Below are 24,079 nucleotides of genomic sequence, written 5' to 3'. Positions count from 1 at the left end.
GAAACCTTCTTTAAGTTGATTTCATAGATTCTACATTACTAGGGAATGAGGTTACAAAATGAAATTGTTGGCACAGATACCTGTCTTACATGTAAATAATATAGAGCAGGGGTGTCCAAACTTTTGGCTTCCCTGGGCCGCATTGGCCGAAAAAAATGTTTCTGGGGCCGCGCAAACGCTGCAGCAAGACAGAGGAGGGAGCCGGCAAGATGGTAAACACCTCGGAGCAGCAGAGGAAAGCACTGCATCGCCCTCGATCGAGGCCGCACGAAATACTTCACTGGGCCACCTGCGGCCCTCAGACCGCAGGTTGGACATCCCTGATATGGAGGTTCTTTAGCCTCTGAATATAAAACCAATGTTGAAATTATGAGATACCAGATAGTTTTTTATTTAATGATTTCTAACCCTAGTTGATTTTCATAGTATAAAGGAAAGCTTCCCTCTTAAGTAGATTTGCATAACATCTCTTAAAAATTCACTGAATTAATCTTTTCCTGACAGAATATTAACAACCAGTAAGATTACAAATATTTGAGTAAAAATGACGATGATTAGAACGGATCCCTGTTCACAGCTTGCTGGAGAAAAGCTTAAAGGGAGTTAATCTATTGGAATAAATGTTTCACTTTCCTAGGACCAAGTACCACTGGAAGATCTACAAGAAAAGATAATGGGATCTTTTTACCAAAGGCACGCTAGCTGTTTCAGTGCGTGCTAAACGCTAACGCGTCCATAATGGACACGTTAGCTAATATTTAGCATGCGCTAAAATGGCTAGTGCGCCTTAGTAAAAGGACCCAAATATTAAACAACTTCTTTTAAAAAAGCCAGTTCTCTTTCCTTGAACGTAGCGCTAGTGTTGGAATTACATGGCATCAGACAGAGTTTGACCAATATTTTGAGTGACATTTAGAATGTTCTAAATAGATCTTGGCTAAACATATTTTTTGTAAAAAGCTTAGGGCCTCTTCTATCAAACTGCGCTACCAGCTTGTAGCGCAGTGAGCCACGATGACTAGCCCACGCTGCTTCCGATGCTCGTGGAGTTCCTATGAGCATCGGGAGCAGCACGGGCCATTCAGCTCAGCTCTCTGCGCTAAAAACCGCTAGCGCAGTTTGATAGAAGAGGCCCTTAATGTTTGTAAAGGACAAGGATTATTCTGAAATAAATTCAAATTAACACATCTCTTATTATTATAGGACCTACTACCAGTGCAGTATCTACAACAACAGGTAATATTAAACACCCTTTTATTTAAAAAAATCATTTCTCTTTCCTCTGAATATTGTCCAAGTGATGATATTATCAGACACCAGTTTTCTCATTTTCTGATTTCTAACCCTGATTGATTTTAATATTATTAAGAACATAAGCAATGTCTCCGCTGGGTCAGACCTGAGGTCCATCGTGCCCAGCAGTCTGCTCACACGGCGGCTCATCAGGTCCAAGACCTCTATAGTAATTCTCTATCTAAACCTTTCTATCACCTTTTTTCTTCAGGAAATCATCCAATCCCTTCTTGAACCCCAAAACTGTACTCTGTCCTATCACACCCTCTGGAAGTACATTCCAGGTGTCCACCACCCTTTGGGTGAAGAAGAACTTCCTAGCATTCATTTTGAATATGTCCCCTTTCAGCTTTTTCGAATGCCCTCTTGTTCTTTTATTTTTCAAAAGTTTGAAGAATCTGTCCCTCTGAACTCTATGTATGCTCTTCATGATCTTGTAAGTCTTTATCATATCCCCTCTAAGTCTCCTCTTCTCCAGGGAAAGGAATCCCAGTTTCTCCAATCTTTCAGCGTATGATAGGTTTTCCATTGTAAAGCGTCAGCATCTATGAGATAAACATGGTTTTATTTGTTACATAGAAGTTTTTGGACCCCTGTTCGTTTACAAAAGATGGACTGTTCCATGTCTAATAGATGCTGGCACTGTCATTTTGATGTAGGGACACTGGATCATTTGTTGTTCTATTGTCCTTTGATACTTAACTTTTGGAAATCTATATAGGGACATATTAATTTGATTCTGGAGACTGCGGTTCCGCTGTCATATGAAGCGGTAATCTGTGGGACATTGTTATCTCCTACACCCCCAATAGATAGACATTAAAGCAGATTACTTGGTATAATGACTGGGGTAGCCATGCAAACGGTTACTAAAAATTGGAAGAATTTTGACAGATTAAATTTCACGTTTTGGTGGAATTCATTATACTTGTGTTATAAATACGAGAAAATGAATTCTGAACAAATGGGTAATAATAAGTTGTTTAAACTGACATGGAGTCCATTGACCAATTTTACTCATTTTAATTAAATGGTTTATTCCCCTAGTACCGGTTTGATTTGCACATCCAGGGAAGGGGGGAGGGAGAGGGATATTATATTGGGATTTGTTTATTAATTACATGTATGTACTGTTGTATGGTTTTATTGTGTACATTGGAATTAGGGTGGGTGGGTGGGAGGGGCGAGAAAATGGTTTCTCATGTATTTATTGATGGATGTAAGTGCTGTTTTTCAAATTACTTTTACTAAAGATATATATATATATATATATCTTTATTAATTTTTCAGTCTAAACACAATAACGCAACCCAAGGCAGGGAATAATAGACCACACACCATCATCGGGTTACTCCCGTTGTATGCAAATGCAGTGGAGCAAATCAAAAAAGTGAAATACAATATGCTAAAATTAGAATACAAATGTAAACTATTTCATAGCCCAAGTGCAAGGCTGAGCCCCCTTTATAGCCACAACCCACTGACCCAATGGCGGACAAATTTCATAAACAATGATAAAGTACATAGCTGGAATCATTAAATACAATGCCAGGATAAAGATAAAATCCAATCGTTCCACTGTCAAGTTTCAGCAAAGGTCCAACCAAGCTGGGTTTCAGGGCAAAAGCCCCTTCAACAGGGACCAAACGAGATTGAAAGAAAAAAAATTCCATTAGAGCCTGGGTATGCACGAACCTGCCGTTGGGTCTGCAGATTGTGGGTTCCGCCTACACATCTAGAAATTTTAATTTAAAAAAAAAAATCATTTATGTGGCACAATTCATAATACGATCATAGCCCAGTGCAGGGAGTGACCTCAGGCAACCCACCTCCCATTTTAAGATTTTTTTTTTTTTTTTATCCTACCATGGCTTTGTAAAAAGGGACCTAATTTTCTTGAATTAAAATTGATTGCTTTTGGTTAGGGATGATTGTGATATTAATTAAAAATTCACTTTATAAATCTTTACCAGACAAAGGAGTAACAGCCTAACATTTTATTAATATTTTGAGTGGAATTCAGAATGTTTTGAATTGATGCTTGCTAAAGATTACATAATTTTTCTATTATGGGCTCCTTTTATCAAGCAGTGGTAGAGTGTTTTACTGCAGGCCAGCGAGGTAAATGCTCCAATGCTCATTCTTTCCTATGAGCGTCAGAGCATTTACCTCTCTGACCCACGTTTAAAAAACTCTATCACTGCTTAATCAAAGGAGCCCTTTGTTTGTGTAAAGTACAAGGATTATTCTAGAATAAATTCTAATTAAAACATCTTTGGTTTTTACAGGACCTAGTACCAGTGCAATATCTGCAACAACAGGTAATATTAAACACCACTTCTTTAAAATCTATTCTTTTTCTTCTGAATGTAGCCCAAATGATGAAATTATCAGACACCAGTTACTCATTTAGGCCCCCTTTTATAAAGCTGCATTAGGGAAGAGAAGATAAGAGAAGGGAAAGGGGTGTGTGGGAAAATGCTGCTACTGCTTCTTCACAGGAAAGGGGGATAGGAGGGAAATGCTGTTGCTGCTGCATAGGGAAGTGTAATGGAAATGCTGCTGCACAGGGAAATGGGGAAAAATGACAGACAGAGACAGCGGAGGGAGGGAGGGAGACAGAAAGAAAGACACAGGGGCAGGGAGAGGGACAGAAAGACAGACAGAGAAAGGGGGCCAGAGAGAGAGAAAGGGGGCTGCTTTGGGGGGAGGGGTGTGCTTGGGGCAGACAGCTTTGCTCTGGGGGGAAGACAGAAGAGGGCCATGGAGAGACATTTGGGGGGGGGAGTTGGGTGCTGGGGGCAGACAGCTTTGCTCAGAGGGGAGGGGGAGACAGAAGGATACAGACAGCGGCCAAGGAGAGAGAGATAAAGAAACACAGACAGACAGACACATCTATTCTAGCACCCGTTAATGTAACAGGCTTAAAGATTAGTATATAATAATATGGTATAATCTTGAAATAAAAATAGTTATTAAACATATAATAAAATAAATATAAAGAAGCACTAAGGATTCAGAATTTAAATTTGAAATAATATTTAATAAACAAATGCTGTAAAGCAAATCTAAACAAAGAGATTCTACTTCCCCTCTGTAAAGTTCTTCTTTTTCCTCAGATTTGGGTATTTGAGGCTTTATGTTCTTGCTATGTAGGGGTACCACGTAGGTGCGCTGTTGCTAGTAGAAATTCTTGCTAGCAGACTCTCTCTTGCTGGAACCAACCTACTACTCTGACTTAAACAAACCAATAAGGGAAAACCCTATCCTAATCTAATAACCCCCAAATTGCCTAAGTATACTTTCTAAGCTAGAAAAAAAATAGATAATTAATATTCCCTAAACTTTTCCCCTCCCCAGAATTTCCTATTTCTAAAATCACTCAAATTTCCTATGTCTCAAATCACTCAGATTCTCAATAAACTTTACAACAGATATTCTCAGGAAAAGGTTCCCAAAACAGTTTACCAATTTTCTTTTATCAATATTCTCTTATAACATTCCACAGGAATCTGTCACAGGATCTCTCATAAAAATCTCCTCCAAAAATCAGCACCACAGAAGTCACTCAAAAATCCTCAAACATTTCCCAGAAGAGTCTCACAGAAGAGCAGACTGAAACTTTCCTCAAAAAATCAGCACAATAAATTTCTCACTTATAGAATCTCTCAAACACTTCTCAGAAAATTCTCACAGAATAGCAGACTGAAACTTTATTCAGAACTCAGAACCATATATTTCTTAGTCAGGGAATCTCTCACACATTTCCCAGAAGATTCTCGCAGAACATCACAAAAACTCTCTTTTAGACTCTCAAACATTACCAGCATCAATACCAAACTTCAGACCTTATCCAGAATTTCACAATCCTTCACAAATTCAAATAAAAACCACCATAATTACCTTCTCACCAGGCACAGAAACCAAAACACCTCCACACAGATCCAAGTCACCCTCCCAACTGTCAAATTTGACAGTTAGAATGTTCAAGCAGCTGATGCTGATCTCTGCACGAGGATAACAAACCTGTGCAGGAAATTAGCAACAGAAAACCTCAAAACTGCACCAATACAAACCATACAAACTAAACCCCTCAGAATAAGAAAAAAACACAATTCTTAAATTCCAGACCCTCTCTGCTTCTTTAAACCCTGTTTTTTCACTCAGTATCTTTTAAACTTTTAACCCTGGTTACACTAGCATAATTTTAGTCACCGTAGTGGCCAGCAATTAAAAACCCTAACGAAGCTTGATAAAAGGGGGCCTTGCTGATTTCTTTAAGTAAAAAAGAAGTGCATGATTCTTGTTTATATGTGATTTTGGTATCCATTAGGCCATTGTTTGTTAACTTTAAAACCTCAATAAAATTCAAGTAAAAAAAAAAATTCATAGTAACATCCAATCTGCCCATCCTGATTCAATTTAAATTTTTAAATTTTTTTTCTTAGCTATTTCTGGGCAAGAATCCAAAGCTCTACCCGGTACTGTGCTTGGATTCCAACTGCCAAAATCTCCATTAAAACCTACTCCAGCCCATTTACACCCTCCCAGCCACTGAAGCCCTCCCCAGCACATCCCCCACCAAACGGCCATACACAGATACAGACCGTGCAAGTCTGCCCAGTACTGGTCTTGGTTCAATATTTAATATTATTTTCTGATTCTAGATCCTCTGTGTTCATCCCACACTTCTTTGAACTCAGTCACAGTTTTACTCTCCACCACCTCTCTTAGGAGCGCATTCCAGGCATCCACCACGCTCTCCGTAAAGTAGAATTTCCTAACATTCCCTTTGAATCTACAACCCCTCAACCTCAAATTATGTCCTCTGGTTTTACCATTTTCCTTTCTCTGGAAAAGATTTTGTTCTACGCTAATTCCCTTCAAGAATTTGAACGTCTGAATCATATCTCCCCTGTCCCTCCTTTCCTCTAGGGTATATATATTCAGGGCTTCCAGTCTCTCCTCATACGTCTTCTGGCGCAAGCCTCCTATCATTTTCGTCGCCCTCCTCTGGACCGCTTCAAGTCTTCTTATGTCCTTCGCCAGATACGGTCTCCAAAACTGAACACAATACTCCAAGTGGGGCCTTACCAATGACCTGTACAGGGGCATCAACACCTTCTTCCTTCTACTGGCTACGCTTCTCTTTATACAGCCCAGCATCCTTCTGGCAGCTGCCACTTCCTTGTCACACTGTTTTTTCGCCTTTAGATCTTTGGACACTCCACTTTTCCTTTTAACCCTTCAGCAATGTCACTCACAAACATATTGAACAGAATCGGCCCCAGCACCGAACCCTGTGGGACTCCACTACTTACCTTTCCTTCCTCTGAGCGACATACATTAACCATCACCTTCACTTGTCTGTCTGACAGCCAGTTTCTAACCCGGTTCACCACTTTGGGTCCTAACTTCAGCCCTTCAAGTTTGTTCAACAGTCTCCTATGAGGAACTGTATCAAAGGCTTTGCTGAAATCTAAATTAATTACATCTAGCATATGTCCTCGATCCAGCTCTCTGGTCATCCAATCAAAAAATTCAATCAGGCTCGTTTGGCACGATTTACCTTTTGTAAAGCCATGTTGTCTCGGATCCTGTAACCCATTAGATTCAAGGAAGTACACTATCCTTTCTTTCAGCAACACTTCCATTATTTTTCCAACAACTGAAGTGAGGCTCACCGGCCTGTAGTTTCCTGCTTCATCCCTGTGACTTTTGTGAATAGGGACCACATCCGCTCTCCTCCAGTCCCCAGGAACCACTCCCTTCTCCAGAGATTTGTTGAACAAGTCTTTAATAGGACTCACCAGAACCTCTCTGAACTCCCATAGTTCAGGGCTCCTTTTGCAAAGCTGTGGTAGAGGTTTCTAATTCGGGCTGCGAGGTAAATATTCCGCCACTCGTGGGAGTTCTATGAGCATCAGAGCATTTAACTCACTGCCATGTTGTAGAAACCTCTTCTGCAGCTTTGTGGTAGCCGGTGTCAAACAATGAATCTTTTCCAGATAGGGTAATAGCATCCCTTTGAGCTAGGAATGCTAGAATAGATCCCAGCTAGACATTACCTAGTTCTTGAATATTTTTTCTGCTTGGGAATAGCATAATCTTTCTAAAGAGAAAGTATCATTTACCCCCTCTTTTACAAAGGTGCGCTATGCTTTTTAACGTGCGCTAAATATTACCACATGCTAGATACACGCTAAAGCGTGCGTGTTATCCTAGGGATGCATTAGCAGTTAGCGCACACATTGATTCAGTGCACGCTAAATCCACGCTAAAACGCTTAGCGCGCCTTTGTAAAAGAGGCCCTAAGTAATGAATTCTAATTTAAACTTCTCTGGTTCTTTTAGCCCCAAGTACCACTGCAGGATCTACAACAATAGGTAATGTTGAACACCTTTTCTTTTAAAATTTTCTGTTTTCTTTCCCCTGAATATAGCCCAAGTGGTGAGATTATGAGGCACCAGTTTTCCATTTACTTGTTTCTAACTAAAGTTAATGTTTGTAAAGAGAAAAGATCTTTTGAAATCCATTTTAATTAAAATATCTCTGGTTCTCTTAGGATCAAGTGACACTACAGGATCTACATCAGGTAATGTTCAATCTTGCTCATTTTTTAATATTGTTCTTTTTTTTGTCTCATTTGTTTTTAAATTCTATTTATTAGCTAGCCTTGGTATCACGATATAAGCCGCAGAAAACAGAACAACCTTACTGTAGAAGCAAACAAACAATACCCAACCCATGGTAGACTCAAAATGACATACAAGACTGTACTTTTCCATGACCATGAAATTCTTAAGACCTCATCCAGTCCAACAAGCAGATCAACTTTTATACAACCTACCTCAGTCATACACCTCCTTCTTATCATATGTAGTCCAATACAACAGAACAGATGAGATGAAATGAAATGAAGTGGGGATAGCCTATGACACTGAAATTCTATCAAATCTTTAAGAAGGTTATAGACTTTTTAATAATATAAATTACAAAGAAACCTTCTTTAAGTTGATTTCATAGATTCTACATTACTAGGGAATGAGGTTACAAAATGAAATTGTTGGCACAGATACCTGTCTTACATGTAAATAATATAGAGCAGGGGTGTCCAAACTTTTGGCTTCCCTGGGCCGCATTGGCCGAAAAAAATGTTTCTGGGGCCGCGCAAACGCTGCAGCAAGACAGAGGAGGGAGCCGGCAAGATGGTAAACACCTCGGAGCAGCAGAGGAAAGCACTGCATCGCCCTCGATCGAGGCCGCACGAAATACTTCACTGGGCCACCTGCGGCCCTCAGACCGCAGGTTGGACATCCCTGATATGGAGGTTCTTTAGCCTCTGAATATAAAACCAATGTTGAAATTATGAGATACCAGATAGTTTTTTATTTAATGATTTCTAACCCTAGTTGATTTTCATAGTATAAAGGAAAGCTTCCCTCTTAAGTAGATTTGCATAACATCTCTTAAAAATTCACTGAATTAATCTTTTCCTGACAGAATATTAACAACCAGTAAGATTACAAATATTTGAGTAAAAATGACGATGATTAGAACGGATCCCTGTTCACAGCTTGCTGGAGAAAAGCTTAAAAGGAGTTAATCTATTGGAATAAATGTTTCACTTTCCTAGGACCAAGTACCACTGGAAGATCTACAAGAAAAGATAATGGGATCTTTTTACCAAAGGCACGCTAGCTGTTTCAGTGCGTGCTAAACGCTAACGTGTCCATTATGGACACGTTAGCTAATATTTAGCATGCGCTAAAATGGCTAGTGCGCCTTAGTAAAAGGACCCAAATATTAAACAACTTCTTTTAAAAAAGCCAGTTCTCTTTCCTTGAACGTAGCGCTAGTGTTGGAATTACATGGCATCAGACAGAGTTTGACCAATATTTTGAGTGACATTTAGAATGTTCTAAATAGATCTTGGCTAAACATATTTTTTGTAAAAAGCTTAGGGCCTCTTCTATCAAACTGCGCTACCAGCTTGTAGCGCAGTGAGCCACGATGACTAGCCCGCGCTGCTTCCGATGCTCGTGGAGTTCCTATGAGCATCGGGAGCAGCACGGGCCATTCAGCTCAGCTCTCTGCGCTAAAAACCGCTAGCGCAGTTTGATAGAAGAGGCCCTTAATGTTTGTAAAGGACAAGGATTATTCTGAAATAAATTCAAATTAACACATCTCTTATTATTATAGGACCTACTACCAGTGCAGTATCTACAACAACAGGTAATATTAAACACCCTTTTATTTAAAAAAATCATTTCTCTTTCCTCTGAATATTGTCCAAGTGATGATATTATCAGACACCAGTTTTCTCATTTTCTGATTTCTAACCCTGATTGATTTTAATATTATTAAGAACATAAGCAATGTCTCCGCTGGGTCAGACCTGAGGTCCATCGTGCCCAGCAGTCTGCTCACACGGCGGCTCATCAGGTCCAAGACCTCTATAGTAATTCTCTATCTAAACCTTTCTATCACCTTTTTTCTTCAGGAAATCATCCAATCCCTTCTTGAACCCCAAAACTGTACTCTGTCCTATCACACCCTCTGGAAGTACATTCCAGGTGTCCACCACCCTTTGGGTGAAGAAGAACTTCCTAGCATTCATTTTGAATATGTCCCCTTTCAGCTTTTTCGAATGCCCTCTTGTTCTTTTATTTTTCAAAAGTTTGAAGAATCTGTCCCTCTGAACTCTATGTATGCTCTTCATGATCTTGTAAGTCTTTATCATATCCCCTCTAAGTCTCCTCTTCTCCAGGGAAAGGAATCCCAGTTTCTCCAATCTTTCAGCGTATGATAGGTTTTCCATTGTAAAGCGTCAGCATCTATGAGATAAACATGGTTTTATTTGTTACATAGAAGTTTTTGGACCCCTGTTCGTTTACAAAAGATGGACTGTTCCATGTCTAATAGATGCTGGCACTGTCATTTTGATGTAGGGACACTGGATCATTTGTTGTTCTATTGTCCTTTGATACTTAACTTTTGGAAATCTATATAGGGACATATTAATTTGATTCTGGAGACTGCGGTTCCGCTGTCATATGAAGCGGTAATCTGTGGGACATTGTTATCTCCTACACCCCCAATAGATAGACATTAAAGCAGATTACTTGGTATAATGACTGGGGTAGCCATGCAAACGGTTACTAAAAATTGGAAGAATTTTGACAGATTAAATTTCACGTTTTGGTGGAATTCATTATACTTGTGTTATAAATACGAGAAAATGAATTCTGAACAAATGGGTAATAATAAGTTGTTTAAACTGACATGGAGTCCATTGACCAATTTTACTCATTTTAATTAAATGGTTTATTCCCCTAGTACCGGTTTGATTTGCACATCCAGGGAAGGGGGGAGGGAGAGGGATATTATATTGGGATTTGTTTATTAATTACATGTATGTACTGTTGTATGGTTTTATTGTGTACATTGGAATTAGGGTGGGTGGGTGGGAGGGGCGAGAAAATGGTTTCTCATGTATTTATTGATGGATGTAAGTGCTGTTTTTCAAATTACTTTTACTAAAGATATATATATATATATATATCTTTATTAATTTTTCAGTCTAAACACAATAACGCAACCCAAGGCAGGGAATAATAGACCACACACCATCATCGGGTTACTCCCGTTGTATGCAAATGCAGTGGAGCAAATCAAAAAAGTGAAATACAATATGCTAAAATTAGAATACAAATGTAAACTATTTCATAGCCCAAGTGCAAGGCTGAGCCCCCTTTATAGCCACAACCCACTGACCCAATGGCGGACAAATTTCATAAACAATGATAAAGTACATAGCTGGAATCATTAAATACAATGCCAGGATAAAGATAAAATCCAATCGTTCCACTGTCAAGTTTCAGCAAAGGTCCAACCAAGCTGGGTTTCAGGGCAAAAGCCCCTTCAACAGGGACCAAACGAGATTGAAAGAAAAAAAATTCCATTAGAGCCTGGGTATGCACGAACCTGCCGTTGGGTCTGCAGATTGTGGGTTCCGCCTACACATCTAGAAATTTTAATTTAAAAAAAAAAATCATTTATGTGGCACAATTCATAATACGATCATAGCCCAGTGCAGGGAGTGACCTCAGGCAACCCACCTCCCATTTTAAGATTTTTTTTTTTTTTTTTATCCTACCATGGCTTTGTAAAAAGGGACCTAATTTTCTTGAATTAAAATTGATTGCTTTTGGTTAGGGATGATTGTGATATTAATTAAAAATTCACTTTATAAATCTTTACCAGACAAAGGAGTAACAGCCTAACATTTTATTAATATTTTGAGTGGAATTCAGAATGTTTTGAATTGATGCTTGCTAAAGATTACATAATTTTTCTATTATGGGCTCCTTTTATCAAGCAGTGGTAGAGTGTTTTACTGCAGGCCAGCGAGGTAAATGCTCCAATGCTCATTCTTTCCTATGAGCGTCAGAGCATTTACCTCTCTGACCCACGTTTAAAAAACTCTATCACTGCTTAATCAAAGGAGCCCTTTGTTTGTGTAAAGTACAAGGATTATTCTAGAATAAATTCTAATTAAAACATCTTTGGTTTTTACAGGACCTAGTACCAGTGCAATATCTGCAACAACAGGTAATATTAAACACCACTTCTTTAAAATCTATTCTTTTTCTTCTGAATGTAGCCCAAATGATGAAATTATCAGACACCAGTTACTCATTTAGGCCCCCTTTTATAAAGCTGCATTAGGGAAGAGAAGATAAGAGAAGGGAAAGGGGTGTGTGGGAAAATGCTGCTACTGCTTCTTCACAGGAAAGGGGGATAGGAGGGAAATGCTGTTGCTGCTGCATAGGGAAGTGTAATGGAAATGCTGCTGCACAGGGAAATGGGGAAAAATGACAGACAGAGACAGCGGAGGGAGGGAGGGAGACAGAAAGAAAGACACAGGGGCAGGGAGAGGGACAGAAAGACAGACAGAGAAAGGGGGCCAGAGAGAGAGAAAGGGGGCTGCTTTGGGGGGAGGGGTGTGCTTGGGGCAGACAGCTTTGCTCTGGGGGGGAAGACAGAAGGGGCCATGGAGAGACAGGGAGAGAGAAAGGGGGCTGCTATGGGGGGGAGGGGTGTGCTGGGGACAGACAGCTTTGCTCTGGGGGGAAGACAGAAGAGGGCCATGGAGAGACATTTGGGGGGGGGGAGTTGGGTGCTGGGGGCAGACAGCTTTGCTCAGAGGGGAGGGGGAGACAGAAGGATACAGACAGCGGCCAAGGAGAGAGAGATAAAGAAACACAGACAGACAGACACATCTATTCTAGCACCCGTTAATGTAACAGGCTTAAAGATTAGTATATAATAATATGGTATAATCTTGAAATAAAAATAGTTATTAAACATATAATAAAATAAATATAAAGAAGCACTAAGGATTCAGAATTTAAATTTGAAATAATATTTAATAAACAAATGCTGTAAAGCAAATCTAAACAAAGAGATTCTACTTCCCCTCTGTAAAGTTCTTCTTTTTCCTCAGATTTGGGTATTTGAGGCTTTATGTTCTTGCTATGTAGGGGTACCACGTAGGTGCGCTGTTGCTAGTAGAAATTCTTGCTAGCAGACTCTCTCTTGCTGGAACCAACCTACTACTCTGACTTAAACAAACCAATAAGGGAAAACCCTATCCTAATCTAATAACCCCCAAATTGCCTAAGTATACTTTCTACGCTAGAAAAAAAATAGATAATTAATATTCCCTAAACTTTTCCCCTCCCCAGAATTTCCTATTTCTAAAATCACTCAAATTTCCTATGTCTCAAATCACTCAGATTCTCAATAAACTTTACAACAGATATTCTCAGGAAAAGGTTCCCAAAACAGTTTACCAATTTTCTTTTATCAATATTCTCTTATAACATTCCACAGGAATCTGTCACAGGATCTCTCATAAAAATCTCCTCCAAAAATCAGCACCACAGAAGTCACTCAAAAATCCTCAAACATTTCCCAGAAGAGTCTCACAGAAGAGCAGACTGAAACTTTCCTCAAAAAATCAGCACAATAAATTTCTCACTTATAGAATCTCTCAAACACTTCTCAGAAAATTCTCACAGAATAGCAGACTGAAACTTTATTCAGAACTCAGAACCATATATTTCTTAGTCAGGGAATCTCTCACACATTTCCCAGAAGATTCTCGCAGAACATCACAAAAACTCTCTTTTAGACTCTCAAACATTACCAGCATCAATACCAAACTTCAGACCTTATCCAGAATTTCACAATCCTTCACAAATTCAAATAAAAACCACCATAATTACCTTCTCACCAGCCACAGAAACCAAAACACCTCCACACAGATCCAAGTCACCCTCCCAACTGTCAAATTTGACAGTTAGAATGTTCAAGCAGCTGATGCTGATCTCTGCACGAGGATAACAAACCTGTGCAGGAAATTAGCAACAGAAAACCTCAAAACTGCACCAATACAAACCATACAAACTAAACCCCTCAGAATAAGAAAAAAACACAATTCTTAAATTCCAGACCCTCTCTGCTTCTTTAAACCCTGTTTTTTCACTCAGTATCTTTTAAACTTTTAACCCTGGTTACACTAGCATAATTTTAGTCACCGTAGTGGCCAGCAATAAAAAACCCTAACGAAGCTTGATAAAAGGGGGCCTTGCTGATTTCTTTAAGTAAAAAAGAAGTGCATGATTCTTGTTTATATGTGATTTTGGTATCCATTAGGCCATTGTTTGTTAACTTTAAAACCTCAATAAAATTCAAGTAAAAAAAAAAATTCATAGTAACATCCAATCTGCCCATCCTGATTCAATTTAAATTTTTAAATTTTTTTTCTTAGCTATTTCTGGGCAAGAATCCAAAGCTCTACCCGGTACTGTGCTTGGATTCCAACTGCCAAAATCTCCATTAAAACCTACTCCAGCCCATTTACACCCTCCCAGCCACTGAAGCCCTCCCCAGCACATCCCCCACCAAACGGCCATACACAGATACAGACCGTGCAAGTCTGCCCAGTACTGGTCTTGGTTCAATATTTAATATTATTTTCTGATTCTAGATCCTCTGTGTTCATCCCACACTTCTTTGAACTCAGTCACAGTTTTACTCTCCACCACCTCTCTTAGGAGCGCATTCCAGGCATCCACCACGCTCTCCGTAAAGTAGAATTTCCTAACATTCCCTTTGAATCTACAACCCCTCAACCTCAAATTATGTCCTCTGGTTTTACCATTTTCCTTTCTCTGGAAAAGATTTTGTTCTACGCTAATTCCCTTCAAGAATTTGAACGTCTGAATCATATCTCCCCTGTCCCTCCTTTCCTCTAGGGTATATATATTCAGGGCTTCCAGTCTCTCCTCATACGTCTTCTGGCGCAAGCCTCCTATCATTTTCGTCGCCCTCCTCTGGACCGCTTCAAGTCTTCTTATGTCCTTCGCCAGATACGGTCTCCAAAACTGAACACAATACTCCAAGTGGGGCCTTACCAATGACCTGTACAGGGGCATCAACACCTTCTTCCTTCTACTGGCTACGCTTCTCTTTATACAGCCCAGCATCCTTCTGGCAGCTGCCACTTCCTTGTCACACTGTTTTTTCGCCTTTAGATCTTTGGACACCCCACTTTTCCTTTTAACCCTTCAGCAATGTCACTCACAAACATATTGAACAGAATCGGCCCCAGCACCGAACCCTGTGGGACTCCACTACTTACCTTTCCTTCCTCTGAGCGACATACATTAACCATCACCTTCACTTGTCTGTCTGACAGCCAGTTTCTAACCCGGTTCACCACTTTGGGTCCTAACTTCAGCCCTTCAAGTTTGTTCAACAGTCTCCTATGAGGAACTGTATCAAAGGCTTTGCTGAAATCTAAATTAATTACATCTAGCATATGTCCTCGATCCAGCTCTCTGGTCATCCAATCAAAAAATTCAATCAGGCTCGTTTGGCACGATTTACCTTTTGTAAAGCCATGTTGTCTCGGATCCTGTAACCCATTAGATTCAAGGAAGTACACTATCCTTTCTTTCAGCAACACTTCCATTATTTTTCCAACAACTGAAGTGAGGCTCACCGGCCTGTAGTTTCCTGCTTCATCCCTGTGACTTTTGTGAATAGGGACCACATCCGCTCTCCTCCAGTCCCCAGGAACCACTCCCTTCTCCAGAGATTTGTTGAACAAGTCTTTAATAGGACTCACCAGAACCTCTCTGAACTCCCATAGTTCAGGGCTCCTTTTGCAAAGCTGTGGTAGAGGTTTCTAATTCGGGCTGCGAGGTAAATATTCCGCCACTCGTGGGAGTTCTATGAGCATCAGAGCATTTAACTCACTGCCATGTTGTAGAAACCTCTTCTGCAGCTTTGTGGTAGCCGGTGTCAAACAATGAATCTTTTCCAGATAGGGTAATAGCATCCCTTTGAGCTAGGAATGCTAGAATAGATCCCAGCTAGACATTACCTAGTTCTTGAATATTTTTTCTGCTTGGGAATAGCATAATCTTTCTAAAGAGAAAGTATCATTTACCCCCTCTTTTACAAAGGTGCGCTATGCTTTTTAACGTGCGCTAAATATTACCACATGCTAGATACACGCTAAAGCGTGCGTGTTATCCTAGGGATGCATTAGCAGTTAGCGCACACATTGATTCAGTGCACGCTAAATCCACGCTAAAACGCTTAGCGCGCCTTTGTAAAAGAGGCCCTAAGTAATGAATTCTAATTTAAACTTCTCTGGTTCTTTTAGCCCCAAGTACCACTGCAGGATCTACAACAATAGGTAATGTTGAACACCTTTTCTTTTAAAATTTTCTGTTTTCTTTCCCCTGAATATAGCCCAAGTGGTGAAATTATGAGGCACCAGTTTTCCATTTACTTGTTTCTAACTAAAGTTAATGTTTGTAAAGAGAAAAGATCTTTTGAAATCCATTTTAATTAAAATATCTCTGGTTCTCTTAGGATCAAGTGACACTACAGGATCTACATCAGGTAATGTTCAATCTTGCTCATTTTTTAATATTGTTCTTTTTTTTGTCTCATTTGTTTTTAAATTCTATTTATTAGCTAGCCTTGGTATCACGATATAAGCCGCAGAAAACAGAACAACCTTACTGTAAAAGCAAACAAACAATACCCAACCCATGGTAGACTCAAAATGACATACAAGACTGTACTTTTCCATGACCATGAAATTCTTAAGACCTCATCCAGTCCAACAAGCAGATCAACTTTTATACAACCTACCTCAGTCATACACCTCCTTCTTATCATATGTAGTCCAATACAACAGAACAGATGAGATGAAATGAAATGAAGTGGGGATAGCCTATGACACTGAAATTCTATCAAATCTTTAAGAAGGTTATAGACTTTTTAATAATATAGATTACAAAGAAACCTTCTTTAAGTTGATTTCATAGATTCTACATTACTAGGGAATGAGGTTACAAAATGAAATTGTTGGCACAGATACCTGTCTTACATGTAAATAATATAGAGCAGGGGTGTCCAAACTTTTGGCTTCCCTGGGCCGCATTGGCCGAAAAAAATGTTTCTGGGGCCGCGCAAACGCTGCAGCAAGACAGAGGAGGGAGCCGGCAAGATGGTAAACACCTCGGAGCAGCAGAGGAAAGCACTGCATCGCCCTCGATCGAGGCCGCACGAAATACTTCACTGGGCCACCTGCGGCCCTCAGACCGCAGGTTGGACATCCCTGATATGGAGGTTCTTTAGCCTCTGAATATAAAACCAATGTTGAAATTATGAGATACCAGATAGTTTTTTATTTAATGATTTCTAACCCTAGTTGATTTTCATAGTATAAAGGAAAGCTTCCCTCTTAAGTAGATTTGCATAACATCTCTTAAAAATTCACTGAATTAATCTTTTCCTGACAGAATATTAACAACCAGTAAGATTACAAATATTTGAGTAAAAATGACGATGATTAGAACGGATCCCTGTTCACAGCTTGCTGGAGAAAAGCTTAAAGGGAGTTAATCTATTGGAATAAATGTTTCACTTTCCTAGGACCAAGTACCACTGGAAGATCTACAAGAAAAGATAATGGGATCTTTTTACCAAAGGCACGCTAGCTGTTTCAGTGCGTGCTAAACGCTAACGCGTCCATAATGGACACGTTAGCTAATATTTAGCATGCGCTAAAATGGCTAGTGCGCCTTAGTAAAAGGACCCAAATATTAAACAACTTCTTTTAAAAAAGCCAGTTCTCTTTCCTTGAACGTAGCGCTAGTGTTGGAATTACATGGCATCAGACAGAGTTTGACCAATATTTTGAGTGACATTTAGAATGTTCTAAATAGATCTTGGCTAAACATATTTTTTTGAAAAGCTTAGGGCCTCTTCTATCAAACTGCGCTACCAGCTTGTAGCGCAGTGAGCCACGATGACTAGCCCGCGCTGCTTCCGATGCTCGTGGAGTTCCTATGAGCATCGGGAGCAGCACGGGCCATTCAGCTCAGCTCTCTGCGCTAAAAACCGCTAGCGCAGTTTGATAGAAGAGGCCCTTAATGTTTGTAAAGGACAAGGATTATTCTGAAATAAATTCAAATTAACACATCTCTTATTATTATAGGACCTACTACCAGTGCAGTATCTACAACAACAGGTAATATTAAACACCCTTTTATTTAAAAAAATCATTTCTCTTTCCTCTGAATATTGTCCAAGTGATGATATTATCAGACACCAGTTTTCTCATTTTCTGATTTCTAACCCTGATTGATTTTAATATTATTAAGAACATAAGCAATGTCTCCGCTGGGTCAGACCTGAGGTCCATCGTGCCCAGCAGTCTGCTCACACGGCGGCTCATCAGGTCCAAGACCTCTATAGTAATTCTCTATCTAAACCTTTCTATCACCTTTTTTCTTCAGGAAATCATCCAATCCCTTCTTGAACCCCAAAACTGTACTCTGTCCTATCACACCCTCTGGAAGTACATTCCAGGTGTCCACCACCCTTTGGGTGAAGAAGAACTTCCTAGCATTCATTTTGAATATGTCCCCTTTCAGCTTTTTCGAATGCCCTCTTGTTCTTTTATTTTTCAAAAGTTTGAAGAATCTGTCCCTCTCAACTCTATGTATGCTCTTCATGATCTTGTAAGTCTTTATCATATCCCCTCTAAGTCTCCTCTTCTCCAGGGAAAGGAATCCCAGTTTCTCCAATCTTTCAGCGTATGATAGGTTTTCCATTGTAAAGCGTCAGCATCTATGAGATAAACATGGTTTTATTTGTTACATAGAAGTTTTTGGACCCCTGTTCGTTTACAAAAGATGGACTGTTCCATGTCTAATAGATGCTGGCACTGTCATTTTGATGTAGGGACACTGGATCATTTGTTGTTCTATTGTCCTTTGATACTTAACTTTTGGAAATCTATATAGGGACATATTAATTTGATTCTGGAGACTGCGGTTCCGCTGTCATATGAAGCGGTAATCTGTGGGACATTGTTATCTCCTACACCCCCAATAGATAGACATTAAAGCAGATTACTTGGTATAATGACTGGGGTAGCCATGCAAACGGTTACTAAAAATTGGAAGAATTTTGACAGATTAAATTTCACGTTTTGGTGGAATTCATTATACTTGTGTTATAAATACGAGAAAATGAATTCTGAACAAATGGGTAATAATAAGTTGTTTAAACTGACATGGAGTCCATTGACCAATTTTACTCATTTTAATTAAATGGTTTATTCCCCTAGTACCGGTTTGATTTGCACATCCAGGGAAGGGGAGAGGGAGAGGGATATTATATTGGGATTTGTTTATTAATTACATGTATGTACTGTTGTATGGTTTTATTGTGTACATTGGAATTAGGGTGGGTGGGTGGGAGGGGCGAGAAAATGGTTTCTCATGTATTTATTGATGGATGTAAGTGCTGTTTTTCAAATTACTTTTACTAAAGATATATATATATATATATATATATCTTTATTAATTTTTCAGTCTAAACACAATAACGCAACCCAAGGCAGGGGATAATAGACCACACACCATCATCGGGTTACTCCCGTTGTATGCAAATGCAGTGGAGCAAATCAAAAAAGTGAAATACAATATGCTAAAATTAGAATACAAATGTAAACTATTTCATAGCCCAAGTGCAAGGCTGAGCCCCCTTTATAGCCACAACCCACTGACCCAATGGCGGACAAATTTCATAAACAATGATAAAGTACATAGCTGGAATCATTAAATACAATGCCAGGATAAAGATAAAATCCAATCGTTCCACTGTCAAGTTTCAGCAAAGGTCCAACCAAGCTGGGTTTCAGGGCAAAAGCCCCTTCAACAGGGACCAAACGAGATTGAAAGAAAAAAAATTCCATTAGAGCCTGGGTATGCACGAACCTGCCGTTGGGTCTGCAGATTGTGGGTTCCGCCTACACATCTAGAAATTTTAATTAAAAAAAAAAAATCATTTATGTGGCACAATTCATAATACGATCATAGCCCAGTGCAGGGAGTGACCACAGGCAACCCACCTCCCATTTTAAGATTTTTTTTTTTTTTTTTATCCTACCATGGCTTTGTAAAAAGGGACCTAATTTTCTTGAATTAAAATTGATTGCTTTTGGTTAGGGATGATTGTGATATTAATTAAAAATTCACTTTATAAATCTTTACCAGACAAAGGAGTAACAGCCTAACATTTTATTAATATTTTGAGTGGAATTCAGAATGTTTTGAATTGATGCTTGCTAAAGATTACATAATTTTTCTATTATGGGCTCCTTTTATCAAGCAGTGGTAGAGTGTTTTACTGCAGGCCAGCGAGGTAAATGCTCCAATGCTCATTCTTTCCTATGAGCGTCAGAGCATTTACCTCTCTGACCCACGTTTAAAAAACTCTATCACTGCTTAATCAAAGGAGCCCTTTGTTTGTGTAAAGTACAAGGATTATTCTAGAATAAATTCTAATTAAAACATCTTTGGTTTTTACAGGACCTAGTACCAGTGCAATATCTGCAACAACAGGTAATATTAAACACCACTTCTTTAAAATCTATTCTTTTTCTTCTGAATGTAGCCCAAATGATGAAATTATCAGACACCAGTTACTCATTTAGGCCCCCTTTTATAAAGCTGCATTAGGGAAGAGAAGATAAGAGAAGGGAAAGGGGGGTGTGGGAAAATGCTGCTACTGCTTCTTCACAGGAAAGGGGGATAGGAGGGAAATGCTGTTGCTGCTGCATAGGGAAGTGTAATGGAAATGCTGCTGCACAGGGAAATGGGGAAAAATGACAGACAGAGACAGCGGAGGGAGGGAGGGAGACAGAAAGAAAGACACAGGGGCAGGGAGAGGGACAAAAAGACAGACAGAGAAAGGGGGCCAGAGAGAGAGAAAGGGGGCTGCTTTGGGGGGAGGGGTGTGCTTGGGGCAGACAGCTTTGCTCTGGGGGGGAAGACAGAAGGGGCCATGGAGAGACAGGGAGAGAGAAAGGGGGCTGCTATGGGGGGGAGGGGTGTGCTGGGGACAGACAGCTTTGCTCTGGGGGGAAGACAGAAGAGGGCCATGGAGAGACATTTGGGAGGGGGAGTTGGGTGCTGGGGGCAGACAGCTTTGCTCAGAGGGGAGGGGGAGACAGAAGGATACAGACAGCGGCCAAGGAGAGAGAGATAAAGAAACACAGACAGACAGACACATCTATTCTAGCACCCGTTAATGTAACAGGCTTAAAGATTAGTATATAATAATATGGTATAATCTTGAAATAAAAATAGTTATTAAACATATAATAAAATAAATATAAAGAAGCACTAAGGATTCAGAATTTAAATTTGAAATAATATTTAATAAACAAATGCTGTAAAGCAAATCTAAACAAAGAGATTCTACTTCCCCTCTGTAAAGTTCTTCTTTTTCCTCAGATTTGGGTATTTGAGACTTTATGTTCTTGCTATGTAGGGGTACCACGTAGGTGCGCTGTTGCTAGTAGAAATTCTTGCTAGCAGACTCTCTCTTGCTGGAACCAACCTACTACTCTGACTTAAACAAACCAATAAGGGAAAACCCTATCCTAATCTAATAACCCCCAAATTGCCTAAGTATACTTTCTAAGCTAGAAAAAAAATAGATAATTAATATTCCCTAAACTTTTCCCCTCCCCAGAATTTCCTATTTCTAAAATCACTCAAATTTCCTATGTCTCAAATCACTCAGATTCTCAATAAACTTTACAACAGATATTCTCAGGAAAAGGTTCCCAAAACAGTTTACCAATTTTCTTTTATCAATATTCTCTTATAACATTCCACAGGAATCTGTCACAGGATCTCTCATAAAAATCTCCTCCAAAAATCAGCACCACAGAAGTCACTCAAAAATCCTCAAACATTTCCCAGAAGAGTCTCACAGAAGAGCAGACTGAAACTTTCCTCAAAAAATCAGCACAATAAATTTCTCACTTATAGAATCTCTCAAACACTTCTCAGAAAATTCTCACAGAATAGCAGACTGAAACTTTATTCAGAACTCAGAACCATATATTTCTTAGTCAGGGAATCTCTCACACATTTCCCAGAAGATTCTCGCAGAACATCACAAAAACTCTCTTTTAGACTCTCAAACAGAGGAAAATCACCAGACGCATAGGAAATGCCAAAAGGAATGCCACCGAGAGGTAAAAAAAGCAAAGGGGAAATACGAAGAGGGGCTGGCCAGGGAGACGAAAAACTTCAAGGCATTCTTCAGTTACGTTAAGGGAAAGCGACCAGCGAGAGAGGAGGTGGGGCCGTTGGACGATGGGGACAGGAAGGGAGTGATTAAGGATGATAAAGAGGTAGCTGAGAGGTTGAACACGTTCTTCTCGTCGGTTTTCACGAGCGAAGACACAACTAATATACCGGACTCAGAGGAGCTCATGAGTGGGGAACAGGCTGAAAAATTAGAGCACATAGAGGTAAGTAAGGAGGATGTCCTCAAACAGATAGACAGATTAAAATGTGGCAAATCACCGGGCCCGGACGGGATCCACCCAAGGGTTCTGAAGGAACTAAGACAGGAAATAGCGGGCACAATCCAACATGTTTGCAACCTATCCTTGAAAACTGGTGAGGTACCAGAGGACTGGAAAGTGGCAAATGTCACACCTATCTTCAAGAAGGGATCGAGGGGTGACCCCGGGAACTACAGGCCGGTGAGCCTGACTTCAATTATAGGGAAGATGGTGGAAGCTATGATCAAGGACGGCATTTGCGAGCACATCGAGAGGAATGGCCTACTGAGAACAAGCCAGCATGGATTCTGCAAGGGAAGATCATGCCTAACGAACCTTCTGTACTTCTTTGAGGGAATAAGCAGTCGGGTTGACAATGGGGAGCCCATAGACATCATTTACCTCGATTTTCAAAAGGCTTTCGACAAGGTGCCACATGAAAGGCTACTTAAGAAGCTGTGGAACCACGGGGTGGGAGGGGATGTGCACAGATGGATCAAGCACTGGTTGTCAGGTAGACTGCAGAGGGTCGGAGTAAAGGGTCAATATTCTGACTGGCGGGGAGTCACGAGCGGTGTGCCACAGGGATCGGTGCTGGGGCCGATACTCTTTAATATATTCATCAATGACCTGGAAAGGGAGGTAAAGTGTGAGGTTATAAAATTCGCAGACGATACCAAACTGTGCGGCAGAGTTAGGACCAGGGAGGAGTGTGAGGACCTGCAAAGGGACCTGGACAAGCTGGAAGACTGGGCAAACAAATGGCAAATGCGCTTCAACGTGGACAAATGCAAGGTCATGCATATAGGGAAAAAGAACCCGCTGTTCAGCTATAAATTGGGGGGGGTATTGTTGGGAGACAGCAGACTCGAGAGAGACTTGGGTGTGCTGGTGGATGCATCACTGAAGCCATCTGCACAGTGCGCGGCAGCCTCGAAAAAAGCCAACAGGATGCTGGGCATCATAAAGAAGGGCATAACAACCAGAACACAGGAAGTCATCATGCCACTGTATCGAGCGATGGTGCGCCCACATCTGGAATACTGCGTTCAGTATTGGTCGCCACACCTCAAGAAGGACATGGCGGTACTTGAAAGAGTCCAAAGGAGAGCAACGAGAATGGTAAGAGGGCTGGAACACTGCCCATACGCCGAGAGGCTGGATAGGCTGGGGCTCTTCTCTCTGGAGAAAAGGAGGCTCAGGGGAGATATGATAGAAACCTTCAAGATCATGAGGGGCATAGAGAGGGTGGATAGGGACAGATTCTTCAGACTGAAGGGGACAGCTAATACGAGGGGGCATTCTGAGAAACTGAAGGGAGATAGGTTCAAAACAAACGCAAGGAAGTTTTTTTTCACCCAGAGGGTCGTGGACACTTGGAATGCTTTACCGGAGGAAGTGATCAGGCAGAGTACGGTCCAGGGATTCAAACAGGGATTGGACGGATTCCTGAGGGATAAAGGGATCATGGGATACTGAAGGAGGAGCTGGGATGTAACACAAGTATAGAAAGTTAACCAGGTAATGAGTAAAAACCAACCAGGTCGTGCATGTGAAAGACCGGAGGGCTAGGGCTTCGATAGGAAGGCAGGACTTCAATGGGAAGCCAAGGTGGCAAGGGAGCCCCTTCTGATGATTCTGACAGGTCGTGACCTGTTTGGGCCGCCGCGGGAGCGGACTGCTGGACGGGATGGACCTGTGGTCTGACCCGGCGAAGGCACTGCTTATGTTCTTATGTTCTTAAACATTACCAGCATCAATACCAAACTTCAGACCTTATCCAGAATTTCACAATCCTTCACAAATTCAAATAAAAAC

General features: G+C 40.5%; 1 protein-coding gene across 1 annotated transcript in view; it reads left to right on the top strand.

Annotated features, from left to right (window-relative positions):
• LOC117366892 (mucin-19-like) overlaps window positions 1-24,079 on the top strand; it is a 200,096-nt gene that overhangs the window by 57,983 nt on the left and 118,034 nt on the right. The window contains exons 67-76 of the mRNA XM_033958868.1: window positions 1,204-1,236; window positions 3,582-3,614; window positions 7,647-7,679; window positions 7,859-7,888; window positions 9,496-9,528; window positions 11,875-11,907; window positions 16,037-16,069; window positions 16,249-16,278; window positions 17,885-17,917; window positions 20,268-20,300. Of these exons, the coding sequence (XP_033814759.1) occupies window positions 1,204-1,236; window positions 3,582-3,614; window positions 7,647-7,679; window positions 7,859-7,888; window positions 9,496-9,528; window positions 11,875-11,907; window positions 16,037-16,069; window positions 16,249-16,278; window positions 17,885-17,917; window positions 20,268-20,300 (324 nt within the window). The remainder of the gene's footprint in view (window positions 1-1,203; window positions 1,237-3,581; window positions 3,615-7,646; window positions 7,680-7,858; window positions 7,889-9,495; window positions 9,529-11,874; window positions 11,908-16,036; window positions 16,070-16,248; window positions 16,279-17,884; window positions 17,918-20,267; window positions 20,301-24,079) is intronic.

This window comes from Geotrypetes seraphini, chromosome 9 (genome assembly GCF_902459505.1).
Source record: "Geotrypetes seraphini chromosome 9, aGeoSer1.1, whole genome shotgun sequence".
NCBI lineage: Eukaryota > Metazoa > Chordata > Amphibia > Gymnophiona > Dermophiidae > Geotrypetes > Geotrypetes seraphini.
The sequence above is the reverse complement of the archived record's forward strand: the minus strand, read 5'-3'. Positions and strand labels throughout refer to the sequence as shown.